The sequence below is a fragment of the Eurosta solidaginis genome, chromosome 5 (genome assembly GCF_040869045.1).
Source record: "Eurosta solidaginis isolate ZX-2024a chromosome 5, ASM4086904v1, whole genome shotgun sequence".
NCBI classification, from domain to species: domain Eukaryota; kingdom Metazoa; phylum Arthropoda; class Insecta; order Diptera; family Tephritidae; genus Eurosta; species Eurosta solidaginis.
In genome coordinates this window covers 58,263,182-58,278,635 of record NC_090323.1, presented here as the reverse complement: position 1 = coordinate 58,278,635, position 15,454 = coordinate 58,263,182, and the positions used below count along the sequence as shown (strand labels likewise).

Here is a 15,454-nt window from a genome sequence, read left to right as displayed (position 1 = left end):
AAATCCTATCGAAAAATCGAAGGCGCGATATCGGTTAACTTTCATCCATACAAATCGACCCAGGTTAATGTTCATACATAGAAGTATTTTGTTTAGTATTTTTATGTATCTACAAAATTTTTATTGATTCTCTTTTCTATCATTGACTTTAATGTTAACATTTCTAATAACTTATTTTCACATTCCTATTTTTAATATTAAATCTACATATGTACATACTTGTTATTTTTGCCCACATGCTTCTTAATTTTGCTTTGTGTTCTTCATATTGTAACGTTGCATCTTTTTTCTATTTTTATACTCAGTTGAGCAGAGCTCACAGAGTATATTAACTTTGATTGGATAACGGTTGGTTGTACAAGTATAAAGGAATCGAGATAGATATAGGTTTCCATATATCAAAATCATCAGGATGAAAAAAAAAATGATTGAGCCATGTCCGTCCGTCCGTCCGTTAACACGATAACTTGAGTAAATTTTGAGGTATCTTGATGAAATTTGGTATGTAGGTTCCTGAGCACTCATCTCAGATCGCTATTTAAAATGAACGATATCGGACTATAACCACGCCTACTTTTTCGATATCGAAAAACAGAAAAAGTGCGATAATTCATTACCAAAGACAAATAAAGCGATGAAACTTGGTAGGTGAGCTGAGCTTATGACGCAGAATAGAAAATTAGTAAAATTTTGGACAATGGGCGTGGCACCGCCCACTTTTAAAAGAAGGTAATTTAAAACGTTTGCAAGCTGTAATTTGGCAGTCGTTGAAGATATCATGATGAAATTTGGCAGAAACGTTACTCCTATTACTATTTGTACGCTTATTAAAAATTAGCAAAATCGGAGAACGACCACGCCCACTTAAAAAAAAAATTTTTTTAAATAAAATTTTAACAAAAAATTTAATATCCTCACAGTATATAAGTAAATTATGTCAAAATTCAACTCCAGTAATGATATGGTGCAACAAAATACAAAAATAAAAGAAAATTTCAAAATGGGCGTGGCTCCGCTCATTTTCATTTAATTTGTCTAGGATACTTTTAACGCCATAAGTCGAACAAAAATTAACCAATCCTTTTGAAATTTGGTAGGGGCATAGATTTTATTACGCTAACTGTTTTCTATGAAAATGGGCGAAATCGGTTGATGCCACGCCCAGTTTTTATACACGGTCGTCCGCCTGTCCTTCCGCATGGCCGTTAACACGATAACTTGAGCAAAAATCGACATATCTTTACTGAACTTAGTTCATGTACTTATCTGAACTCACTTTATCTTGGTATAAAAAATTTACGAAATCCGACTATGACCACGCCCACTTTTTCGATATCGAAAATTACGAAAAATGAAAAAAATGCCATAATTCTATACCAAATACGAAAAAAGGGATGAAACATGGTAAGGTAATTGGATTGGTTTATATATAACTTTAGAAAAAACTTTGTAAAATGGTTGTGACAACTACCATATTAAGTAGAAGAAAATGAAAATGTTCTGCAGGGCGAAATAAAAAACCCTTGAAATCTTGGCAGGTATTACATATATAAATAAATTAGCGGTATCCAACAGATGATGTTCTGGGTCACCCTGGTCCATATTTTGATCGATATCTGGAAAACCCCTTCACATATACAATTACCACCACTCCCTTTTAAAACTCTCATTAATACCTTTAATTTGATACCCATATCGTAAAAACACATTCTAGAGTCACCCCTGGTCCACCTTTATGGCGATATCTCGAAAAGGCGTTCACCTATAGAACTAATCCCCGAGCCCTTTTAAAATACTCATTAACACCTTTCATTTGATACCCATATCATACAAACATATTCTAGAGTCACCCCTGGTCCACTTTTATGGCGATATCTCGAAAAGGCCAACACCTATAGAACGACGGCCAACTCCCTTTTAAAAATACTCATTAACACCTTTCATTTGATACCCATATCGTACAAACAAAGTCTAGAGTCACCCCTGGTCCACCTTTATTGCGATACCTCGAAAAGGCGTCCACCTATAGAACTAAGGCCCACTCCCTTTTAAAATACTCCTTAACACCTTTCTTTTGATACCCATATTGTACAAACAAATTCTAGGGTCACCCCTGTTCCACCTTTATGGCGATATCTCGAAACGGCGTCCACCTATGGAACTATGGATTACTCCCTTTTAAAATACTCATTAACACCTTTCTTTTGATACCCATATGGTACAAACAAATTCTAGGGTCACCCCTGGTCCACCTTTATGGCGATATCTCGAAACGGCGCCCACCTATGGAACTAAGGATTACTCCCTTTTAAAATACTCATTAACACCTTTCTTTTGATACCCATATTGTACAAACAAATTCTAGAGTCACCCCTGGTCCACCTTTATGGCGATATCTGGAAAAGGCGACCACCTATACAACTACCACCACTCCCTTTTAAAACCTTCTTTAATACTTTTAATTTGATACCCATATCGTACAAACAAATCCTAGAGTCAACCCTGATCCACCTTTATGGCTATATCCCTAAATGGCGTCCACCTATAGAACTACGGCCCACTCCCTCATAAAATACTCTTTAATGCCTTTCATTTGATACACATATCATACAAACACATTCCAGGGTTTCCCTCGGTTCATTTTCCTACATGGTTATTTTCCCTTATGTTGTCGCCATAGCTCTCAACTGAGTATGTAGTGTTCGGTTACACCCGAACTTAACCTTCCTTACTTGTTTCTATTTGCCTATAAAAGTACAAATGTGTGTGCGTAGTGATTTGATTGCGACTCGAAATGTTTACATTATTGCAAATATCGTACGTACATTCATGCAGGCAAAAATCTAGATAATTGCTTATTTACATGCAACAAAATGATTGCGAGATTGACAACCAGACTATATTTCTTTTCCTTCCGATGCATGCTGCGCTAACGGTTGAGTTATGTTACTGCATAAAGTCTAAAAAACGAGTACACAATATACTGTTAACAGTAAAGCGAATACCCTGCAAAAATCGCGAGTACTCCATGCATGCATGTATGGAGTACTCGCTATGGACCAACCGAGTGCTCCAAAATTAACCACAATTCATACAAAAAATATGGTCCAATTAACATTGCGATGTCCTAGGATTGGACCATATACTCCAGCTCCGCATTACATCGGAGTAATCCATGGAGTACCCACAGTCCAATAAACATCGTGTAGTGATTACAATCGTTAAAAACGAGCAATGATCGGCTTACAATATGTTCGTGTAGAAACATGAGTTGGTCCATTGCTGCATTACAGTGGAGTATACTGGTAAGTACTCCAGTGGACCACATGATCCAACAATTTTTGCAGGGTATATGTCTATGACCTCTATGAGTGGGAGGTGCTTCCGATGCTGGTTATAGGAAAAATATCTGAAACCCGTACTAGAAAGTACGGCGGATGCCGATAGTAGCGATTTGCTATAAGAACAACCTTCTGAGGCCATTCCTAGCCAAAGGAGGCTGTAGACAAAGTGCCGGCTTATCATGTGATCTCGCTAATCTGGGAACGAGGCAATTCGGCGCATTGGCATCTTGGCAGCCACATTAGACTAGGTTTGTTCTTATACACTCAGAGAAAAACACCGTTCTAAGATCCAGCACCACCGGACTCAATTCAAGCTTTTCATGTTCTTGAAAAACGAACGACCTGTTCTTAAAATAACAACTTTGTTCTTTCTTGAAATGAGAACGGCTGGTCCTAAAATATTAACAAATATTCTATTAATGATAACAATGTTCTTAAATTAAGTTCAAGAAAAAAGAAACGGTATAATTCGTGTGCACTGCAATGTTAAATACAACATTTGGCACAAGCCACCAAGCAGATGTGGTGGCCCAGCGGCTATGATGTTGCAGTTGCGATCGTGTGGCGCGAGTTCGATCACCGTCAAAGTCTGAAGTTTTTTAAAGCAATTTTTTTATATTTTATTTTTTTAACTGTTATTTTTCGTGGAGTTCCATTCACATATGCACAGGTAATTCTCAATTTTGTTATGCAACGTTTTAAATATATATTCAGATTGCATCATCGAATAAGAAGAATATTTCAATAAGAGGAATTTTGAATTTTGAATTTTGAATTTTAATAAAAATTTCTCTTTGTTATTAATATTTCTTATTAAGGACAAAAAAGTTATTTATTAATAAAAAAAATAAATAAATGGTACCTTCCCACTCCCACCAATGCACAAACCATTCTTGAATTGAGACCGAAAACTGTTAAATCGACCACAAATCGTTCTCGAAGCGTGAGAACGAAAAATCTTGAATCAAGCCCAAGTAGTGCATGAAATGAGTACAGAATGTTCACACATTAAAACCAAAGTGGTCATAAAATACGAACGGTGTGCTTGGAAAACTGTTCTTAAAACAAGCCCATCGGTCACGAGTTAAGAAAAAACGTACTTAACAAACTCTTGTCACCGAATGTTCTTAATTTTAACTTGTTTCGTTCGTTTTAGAACGATTTTTTCTCTGAGTGTACGAACTATAAAAGTTGTAAGAGTTTGCGCCTTAATTGGAAGATTGCGTTGAGAGGGTTTCGGATTTTGTTCTATATGTGTAAACATCTTTGTTCAAGGTATGAGGGAATCCTGAACATAATCGTGTGGTATAAATGTAATCGTAATGGCATGCTACATATATGGGGAATATATGTAGAATGAAGGCGTCGTGTGTAATTTTGGTGTATGTGCTGTGTGGAGTGCAAGAGAATGTGTTAGCATAAGCGTAAAGTCTGGCATAATTACGCTGTATGGAGTGTCCGGTCAGAATACCCATCATGAGCCTTATTAGACATTACCGGGACCATAACAAGATGGATCGGCACGCCACAGGGTGCGGGGTTGTCACCGCTGCTGTGGACGCTGGTCATCAGCCAGCTGCTCAAGCGGTTTTATGAGGGACCTGTAAAACTTACGGCTTATGTAGATGGTGCTGCAATTGTCACGAGTGGAAAATGCCTTCCAACTATTAGCCCCTTGATTGATCGGGTGCTTCGGGATATACATACCCGGGAATCTAATGGTGGGTTGACGCTGACAAGATGGATATGATCTTGTTTACTAAGAGGTACAAGGTCCCAGATCGGACAGGCCTAGCTAGAAGGGATGACCCTATAGGAGAAACCTTGCACAAAATAGTTAGGAATCATTCTGCAGAGTAAGTTGTAGTGGAAGCTCAACGTGGGGGAGGCTTCGGCGGCACTTAATACGTGTAAAAGAATGGTGTGCTGTACGTGGGGTGTATCGTCCTCTTGCTCTCTCTAATTGTGTATTTACAGCGATTCTGAAACCTATCATGTACCATGAAGTCCTTGTTTGGTGGACGGTCACACGAAAAAGAAGAAGGGATGATATTCAGGCTATCAATACTTAGCATTACGGGAGCCCTGAAAACAACCTCGAAGACTGCACTGTATGCCATTCTGCAATAACCACCTATAGACCTGTAGGTAAAGAACATAGCATTACCAACTGCAAAGAGGCTCAGTACCTCGGGGCAGCTTGAACATACGGCCATAGTAGTATAGCGCTTTAAATTACAGGACAAACAGACTACCTGATTCCGTATATAAGCTTCGAAGGGGCTCTTAGAGCCAAAATAGCGGATAGCGCTGAATGGTTGGCGCAAGGAAGCCCAAACTCTTTGCAATAATAAGAGTAACTTTTTTAGTCTAAGGTTCTAAGACCTGCACATGGTCTTCGACACTTTGCAGCCTCGCGCTTGTTTCTCTTTTCTGATTTGCTTCGAGGGGCGTGCTTTGTTTAGCTAGCTCATCCGCTTTTTTAATTCTATCTATTCCCATATGCCCAGGGACCCAATAATGTGTATATTTCTCCATATCCAAATTCTTTTCGATATTGTGCTATGAAAGTTGACGCGGCTGCAGTTTAAGCTATTTTCTTTCAGTGTTTCAACTGCTTTAGTCACGCCTATTACTTCCTGAAAAACACTGTAGTGATCTGGCTCCTTGTAGGATGTGTTTATTTCCGAATTAACGCAATATATTGCAGACCCTACCCCTTGTATTGCTTGAAGCCATCGGTGTACACGTCTATCATGAGTGTTAAAGGATAACATAACATTTACATGAATACATTTCACAGAGACAAATATTTCACAAAACATAAATTATTGGTGTAGTCGCAACATAATACGATGGCGTATATTTTTCGCGGTTTCATAAATACGCTTAAGCAGTCAGCTATTCAAATTAGCTTTGCTCCTTCAAGTGGTCAACAGTCAACCACGCTGACGGTTTGGCCCTACTACAGCAGTATCACACAATTTCTAGCTTCGTCCTATTGTCATCCAATGTACTTTCGACCGCCTTTTTGCACAAAGTGAATTTTACTACTTTGCCGCCCTTTGGTTGTTTCGTCAGTTAACCACAACAAAGTATGTCATCTGCATTTACTTGGTTTTATTTGCCAAGCATTTATTCATTCATATTTTTCTTTTCTCTGTATACTTACAAATTTTTCTCTGCAGCGAGATTTGTTGGTTGATACGCCGCATTGACGTGATTGCAGTAACCACAGTTATGGTTTAGTGCAGCTAGTGTTGTTCCCATACCACTTTGTACTCGATACCTGTACTCATTGAAAAACATCCAGGAAAGTAATCGATAACAAAAAAATATCGAATAAAGGTACTCGATACCTACTCGTATCGCACTCTTTAAAAAGCTCAGTAAAACTTGTGGATATAAATCTGTTACTTCGGTTAGGTTGAATGGTAGACGCTCCGCCAAGGGAAGCTAACTTGGGCAAAATGAAGATCTGTTGTGATACTACATAAGATTGTAGCAACGTAAGCTATATTTATATACCAAACAACGATGAAGTTTCGAATAAGGCAGATGCTTTAATCTATGGTTGAATAGATAGAGGTGTCTATATATGGTATGGCTTTAACTCCAATATGAATGTAGGTGAACTCGATTTCAAAAATCAGCACCCGAAAGACTAGCTGATAAAGAAGTTAAATTCAGAAAAATGTCATAGTAACCAGGTCAGGTTGATGTTTTAAATTTAAAGCTTGAATGTTTTATTATTATCCTGTTATTTAATGTCTGTTGTACTATAAAAGATCATACATGATCTTATTGTGCTAATATATATTTCTTTTAATAAATGAAATGAAATGAAATGAAATGAAAAAAACCATCGCCAAGTGCAATTTTGGGAACTACGATATTGTTTATGTTAATTAAAATGGGTTATTTTGGTTTGTCTTTGTTTTATTGTAGCTAACTGAAAACGCGGCCTGCGTACGAAGTAATTCTTCGTATTCGCATAATATTCGCAGCACCTCTAGCTCAAGTACACTTATGTGTAAATACATATGTATGTTTTTATACTCGACATGTCTGACCTTTTCTACATATAATCAATCATACAGCCATACATATATATGTACATTAATTATATATGGCTATGTACATACATACATACATATCTGACTATTATACTATTTTCATAGTTTGTAAAATGTCTGACACTTATTCTTATTTTTCATAACGTTTATCTATTCTCATTGCAGTACACTCCTTACCCCATTTAACGGTGCTTAGTTTATCCGGTTGCAGTAAGCTCACAGATGATGGCGTTGAATTGATTGCCGAGAATCTACAAAAGTTACGTGCCCTCGATTTGTCTTGGTGTCCGCGCATCACAGACGCATCGTTGGAATATATAGCCTGTGATCTAAATCAGTTGGAAGAGCTAACATTAGATAGGTAAGTTGCATGATTTTTATACAGTAAAATAGTAAAGTACTTTGCATGAAAATATTGGCAGTAACTCGCAAAAATGGCCTAAATGACAATGAAAAAGCGTACCAGTATTCAAATTTTAATTATTGGAATAATTAAGAAATGTATCCGTGCTGACCAAAGTTTTATAGTCGTGTATTCTCCTCCCTTTATCTTACAGCTTTGGCTGCAGATGCATATACATTAGACTGGGTCCATTTATTAACCGATACCGCGCCATCGATTTTTCGATAGGATTTGAACTCAGGAAAAAAAGTTCCACTACGCATACCCAAAAAATAATAATTTTCGAGCCTGCGAAATTTAATTTTTTTAAAAAAGTCTAAAAAATCAAATTTCGCAGGCTTCAAAATTATTATTTTTGGGTATGCGTAGTGGAACTTTCTTTCCTGAGCCCAAATCCTATCGAAAAATCGATGGATATCGGTAAACTTTCGCCCTTACAAATCGACCTACCCAAATATACATACATACCTAGAAATAGGCTCTCAACTGACTGCAAAAATTAAACAGGGAATTTTTTAAGTACTAAATTTATCCCCTAAACTCATTAAATAAAAAAGGATGATAAATCGCTTATAATTGGAATTTTTTGTGGCTTTATAGAACTTGTTTATCGTAATATATAAAAAACACGTGTCACAACATTTTAGGCCGCGATGGACTCCTAAACTACTGAACCGATTTTGAATTTGTTTTGCACCCCGTTTCTGAGGGGGCCCGCGATTTAGAGGTACTATGACATTTTTTTTTTAATTCAGGAGAGTCTTTAGTTGTGTAGAGGGTAATTTTCATACCCCTGGGTGACTAGGCTCTCGAGATATAGGCCAAAACGTGGGCCAGTGAACGCCTAGACAGTGTTTATACAATATGGATATAAAATGAAATCTGTTGATGAGTGCTTTAGTACAGAGTAATATATTATCCAGAGACGGACTGGGACTGGGATTAGGACTAGGACTGGGACCGAGACTCGGAGTGGAACTGGGACTGAGACTCGGAGTGGGACTGGGACTGGGACTGGAATAAAATACATACCACCCTCTGGGACAGGCAATAAGGGATGCAGAAGAATGAGAAGAAATTGAGAGAAGAGAAACGAGAGAAGGAGAAGGAGATTGAGAAAGAGATAGAGATAGAATGAGACGAAGATGGAGATAGATGATGCGAAAAAGACGGAGGGTGGAGTGAATAAAAGGATTAGGAAAAAGTGAAGAGGGGGAGGGCAGAGTCACACGGAAAAAGCTTATTAAAATGTATGCAGATAGGCCAAATTTAGGGCAGGAAAACGTCTGCCGGGTCTTCTAGTTTATTTATAAATTTGTTGGTTAACCTTTTTGGCGATATTGCAACAGCACACTCTTTTTCTAGTGGATATATGTATATGTATAATAGGCGAAATTGTAACCCATCACGTTGCCATAGTTATGACGTTGTTTTATTATATACCATCCAATTATTGTAAAATCATAACCCAGCAAACATTCTGCTTCAATAAAAGGCACCTCATTTAGGAGCCCGAAATGAGATTGTTTCGCTTCTTGCAATGGTTGAGCCTTATTTCATACATTATATGAGTCTAAGTGGGAGTCCGATCAGACTCACATTACGCTCATAAGCAGCTCATAATTGGCTCTTTTCAAATAAGCGGATTTTAGATGGCTGACATTTAAAATATTTTTAATATTGGTGGGAAACAAGAATTTTGAAGGAACTCCATAAAAGTATGACATACTGTCGTGAGATCTAGTTAAAGACATAGAAGGCTCTATACACCAACAATCAGGCTCTATACACCAAAAATCATCTTTTATTTTAAATGTGTACAGAGAAAATCCGATTCTAATATTAAGCTAGTAAATAAAATTTGAGCAGCCAGTTATGCAAACATTTTAAAATATGTAAGTAATGCAATGTACCAGTCGTCTACAAAAATGTTTGAAAAACACTATTGAGCAAATGATTTAAGTAATCGAACAGCGATTGAACAGGTGATCGAGGCTGTTTACTATTGTGAACGTTTTTTCAAACATTCGCCACTTGTATGAATTCACAATGGTTGGACCTCTAGTAATTAAATCATGGACTTTAAGTATAAATAAGTTTTTTTTTTGATATTTCTTATATTTCACAATAATTTTTCAAATTTTCAATAAATAAAAAAAATGTTTAGAAAGAATTGATATAAAATGTCAAATTGTTTCTTAGAAAGAGTCGCCGTTTGTAAATGTGATACGCAACTTAAAAAGAAGTTGAAGTCGAAGCACAGGCACGCTGAATCCGAATCCGTCCTCATATTTGGCCCAAAACATCAGGATTTTGAGATATCCTATCCTAAAGGTGCGGAAAACGCTGTTTTTAGCAATATTAGAGTTTATTTTGTAATAACAGGAAATTTTTCTGTGCAAATCTGCTTACAGTATCTTTGAGAACAAATCTTCCCCCACAAAATCCATTTTCGAACGCCTCGATTCAATTTTTTTCCTATTATTAAAATGTAAACTCAAAAATTACTAAAAACAGCGTTTTTCGCACACTTAGGTTAGGATATCTCAAAGACCTGACGTGCTGGACCAAATCTGAGGACGGATTCGGACTGATGAATTTTAATTGAGTTGAGACTGTCCATGTTTACTCGTTTCGAGATATTGTCCAAAGCTGCAGAAAAACACCTAGGGCATATTCTTGGTGTTCTAGGGGCTTTCTCTATATTTATGACAACCCTATGCAATGCAGTATCGATTGAATTGCCTTTGGTGTAAATATGTTGTGTTGAAAAGATTAACTCAGCACAGAAATGTTTCCATGAAACCCTCTTCGACCTGTTGATTTCACGTTTAAAGATCCACAATAGATGTTGTTGTTGTTGTAGCAGTGCTTCGCCCCGTCCAATAGGTGTGTCATCAATTTCCTCTAACGGAAGTCCAAGGAAACTTATTGTTTCAACAGGGGTGAACCATAATGAGAGGGGTGATAGAGGCGTTGGTTCCAAAATACAGTTAAAGAGATGGTTGGTGTCATGTAGGGACACATTTCAAGCAGGACATATGTTTTGTATGTCGGGGTTGATTCTGATAGGTAAGACTTTAACCTGTTACAGTACCCAGATCGAAGTTGAGCTATAGTGACGCGCGTTTCCCTAGGGAGAGTGCGTTCCTCCTCTGCTAGTTTCGGGTATTGTTCTTTGAGTACAGGATTCACCGGGAAATTCCTGGCCGTATTTCCTCATAATGCTTATGGAGATGACCTCATAATCCCCTGGGAGGTGTGGCCTAATCAATCAGATGTCTGTTGGGATGCCCAGATTTCTGGGTATTCAACAGAAACTGTTTGTTCAGCATTTAATTTCTCTCTCTAATGGGGAGTACTCTCGCCTCGTTGTGTAGGTGGTGTTCTGGGCACATAAGAAAACAACCTGCAGCGATTCTGAGGGCACTATTTTGGCAGGCCTGTATTTTCTTCCAGTGAGTAGTATTTAGGCTTGGTGACCATATCGGTAAGTGGTAAGGAGCGGTTCTTTATATTTACTCCAAGTACTGCCAGCAAGATATTTGAGGATTTTATTGCGGCTCTGTACTTTCGGTACAATTGCGGCTGTATGCTCACCAAAATGTAGATCCTGATCGAACGTCACACCTAAAATTTTGGGGTGTAAGACAGTCGGTAGCGTAGTGCCATTGACGTGGATGTTCAAAATGGTCGACATTTAGGACACCCATGTTGTAATAAGGTCGCTGATGATTTAGTCGGTGACAATGTCAGGGTTCGCGAGGCGAAGAAAGGGAGATAGCCGTTTATTTTGTTGCAAAGCTCATCGATCTGTGAGCCTGGGCCTGTGGCCATTATTGTGCAGTCATCGGCGTAGGAAACGATAGTGACTCCTTCTGGTGGTGAAGGTAGCTTTGATATGTAGAAGTTAAACAGAAGTGGGAATAGGACACCACTCTGTGGCATCCCTTGTTGGATGTCGAATTGCACCAATGCCTTCCGACCGGCCAGATAATTTGCGCTCCACCTTTTAAGATTTGGGGAAGGGCAGACCCTTCCAGGTCTTGCAGTAACGTGCCATTGTTGACCGTATCAAAAGCTTTTGACAAGTCCAACGCAAGGGGTACTGTCGCAATTTATGTGAGTACTAATGGCATTTAGCGCGGTGGTTGTGCTATGTAGATTTCTGAAGCCATTATTATGATTGGCTAGTTGCAAATTTGATTTAAACTAGGGGAGCAGCAAGGCTGCAAGTGTCTTGGCTACTGCCGATAGGAGATATATCGGGCGCTAAGAATCTCCTATGTTAGCTGGTTTCCCAGGCTTATTAGCGGGACCACCTTGGCCAATTTCCATTTTTCGGGAATGACAAAGGTGGAAAGGGACAGGTTGAAGACATGTGCTAAATATTTGAATCCCCCTATACCTACGGTTTTAAGCTTCGGCATGGCTATGCCGTCTGGGCCCACTGCTTTAGATAGTTTAGCATGACCGATGGCATCCTCAACCTCTTTGACGGTGATGGTAAGTGTGGACGCGCTGAGTTTATGTTTATGTACGCATCTGTTGGCCTGCCGTCTAACTTTGTCCACCGTAGAATGCATTATATATTGTCGGCAAAAACCGCTCGCGCATTTTTTCGCATCCGACAGCACTTTATCGCCAAAGGCGATGGAAATTTTGTCATTGTGCTTTAGCGACTTTACGATGGACCAAAGCTTACCCACACCCGCAGAGAGGTTACAATCCCTTAAATGCTCCTCGCGTTTCGCCCGCTTGTGTTCATCCACAAGCAATCTGATGCCTTGGTTTATATCCGTTATTTGGGGGTCGCCGGGATCGAGCTGTCTTATAAGGTCACGTTCTCTCCCTAAATTTGCGGCCGGAAAATGAGGCCGGATTTCAGAAATAAAATGAGCCGAGGCGGATTCAGTTACCTTGCGGAAAGCACGTTCCCCTTGGCGAGCATCAGTCGGGATAGGGAGGGCAGCAAAGCGATTGTCTGTAAAGGATTTGTACGCATCCCATTTTCCTTTTTTTACTGAGCTGACCAGAGCAGAGTAGGGATGTAGATGTTGATGATTTCTAGGTTTACATCGCCTGACCGGACAGATAAGTCGTAACGTTCTAGGACACTGTCCCTGCGGCCGATGTCGGGATCAAATAAATTATATTTCACTGAGTGGTGTATGATAAACGCGAGACCGCCTCATTTTCCACTCCCGCGATCTTTTCTGTGGACATTATACCCAGAACAGGTCTGCAGAGCAGATATTGCTGTGACTTTAGTTTCGCAGCGATGCGGATGTTATGCCGCTTCATGAAATCGACCATCTCCGTGATCTTCCCAGTTAATCAATTAAAGTTTAACTGCAGAATTCTGAAGTGGAGCGGGGGAGACGTCGTCACTCCAGGGGTAAGTGACAGGTGATTACGCCTTAGTTGAAGGAGGCCAGGACGCAATTGCTATTGTGGCCCTGTGACTGGACGTCCCTGGGTAAGCATTGGGGTACCCGGTGTAGTTGGATTTGCGGCCGGTTGGGGCGCTAAGGCGTAGACTTTGATGCCCTTGGGCGTGAACAGCAAGGAGCCACAAAAGATTTATAAAAGTTACGAGGACGTCTGGTTTTGGGATCTAGCCCAGAGCAACCTGCCCGATGCAACCATCCCTTGCACGTGACACACTGACAAGAGTATGACCGTCCTAAAAATATTATTTTCCCGCAAACGCAGCAAAGCCATTTCTCAGGACCGTGGTCGGGAGAGGACACGGATTGGGTTCAATACCTTTAAGGGGCAGAAGAGTATGGCGGAGTCCCACTGCAAGGATCTGCTGTGAGGATGACAATTTGTGGGAGGGATGCAACAAATTGAATGGGCTTAAACTGAAATGATAGCCCTTAGTCGGGAAAAATCCCTAGTCGCTCCGGTACGTAGCACCAGCTGCCTTGGGAAGCGATATACATATATATAGCTTCTCCAACCCAATTCTCAACCTCACCTACAGTTGTCGCTCCGGTACATAGCACCAGCTGCCTTGGGAAGATTCTATATTCGTCCAAGCATTCCTTGTTTTCCGCAACTTCTGCCAACTTAAGAATCTCTTTTACTTGCCCTGTAAGAAGAATCAAATCCTTACTCCACCTTGGTGGCTTTACTTTTCCTTTGAATCTGCTCAGAGTTGTTGCAATCCTCCAATTCCTCAACGGTAGTAACCTCTTGTGGCTGCCCATGTCTTTCTGATACAGATTTCTGAAATTTGTACCAGTCGGTTGCAAAGAGTTTTAAGAGAAGAGTATTCATTTTTTTCAACTCATAATCAGTGAAATAGAAATAAATTTCTGAGTTTGGTTGAAGCCAGTAAAGAAAGTAACAACTTTATTTATTTATTTATTTATCACAAATTCAATGAGTATAACCAAAGCTTTTTATTGAATCGCAATTATCAACATTTCTTTCTAGATAATACCACAAAAATATCGCCATACTCCGATATTGCTACAACAATATGTTTAAGTAACAGAAATATATCAGCACTCTGATGTTTGCGAGTGTACCCTCTCTATACTATTTATTTAGAAGTATTACATGCTTTTAAGACAGATTCTATATATAATCGAGAAGGACTTCCATCAGATAAATCTGTATATAACGACGGTCGCGAATTACGGAAATTAGATCCTGCCACAGCACAAAGAGCTCCGTACACAACGGCGGGTGTTCCAGAATCCAATTCACGTTTTGACGTATGTCCATAAATCGTTGTTTTAACACGTTTCTCTTCCTCATAGAAATAACGGTCAATCCAGCTCCATTTTCCTATATATTCGAGAGTAGGTCCACTTCGTGAATACCGTTCCATAACATGTATTTGACTCCACTCATCTAATACAGTTTTGCAAAGTTCTATTGTTACTACTGTACGATCTCGGTCAAAGGGGGCTGACACTTTGATCATACCTATATCTATATCGTTGCATCCCGTGACTGTTTTATGAAAAGTATCAATCGCTATGCGAACTTGCCGTTGCGCCTTTTGAAGTTCACTGTTTGCACCAGCTATAACTCTAATCTCTTTCCCTTCTTCTATCCTTAGGCATTCTAAAGCTGTAACCACATATTCCCAAGTGATCAATGATCCAATGCAAGCAAATTTTTCGTTATGATATATTCCCACCACAAATGATTTATTCTCTGTATGCAAAGAACTGCTAAGTGGAGTGCGAAATTCCGCATTGGTGTAGGTGAAAGGGAAGCTAAGCGCGACCAACAGGATATAATTTCGTAAACACATTTTAAATTATAACTTTTTGAGATGCTTGTTAAATATTGAGTAAATCAAGATAAGTTTTGTGGGCGCTATTTATACATTAGTGGATTGTGTGAATTAAAAATAAGTAGCAACTTCTAGATTTCAGGAAATGGGCACAAATCAAATATTTGGCTGCTTTCAAAAGAAAATTTGCTTGTGATTTGTTTATATATTTACACAGTTTAATTGTGCTATTGAATTGAGGAATGCTATGTGATATAATGTTTGTATTTTTAATGAATAAACATGGTTTTATCTGTTTGTATTTTAATGAATAAACACAAATACTTTTATCTGTTTTCAAACTGCTAATTTGTCTATTTTATACAGTCACAAA

General features: G+C 38.9%; 1 protein-coding gene across 6 annotated transcripts in view; it reads left to right on the top strand.

Annotated features, from left to right (window-relative positions):
* LOC137252177 (F-box/LRR-repeat protein 16) overlaps window positions 1-15,454 on the top strand; it is a 701,255-nt gene that overhangs the window by 654,346 nt on the left and 31,455 nt on the right. For all 6 annotated transcript variants that reach the window (XM_067787531.1, XM_067787529.1, XM_067787530.1 and 3 more), the window contains one exon: window positions 7,586-7,781. In XM_067787531.1, coding sequence (XP_067643632.1) covers window positions 7,586-7,781 — 196 coding nt within the window. The remainder of the gene's footprint in view (window positions 1-7,585; window positions 7,782-15,454) is intronic.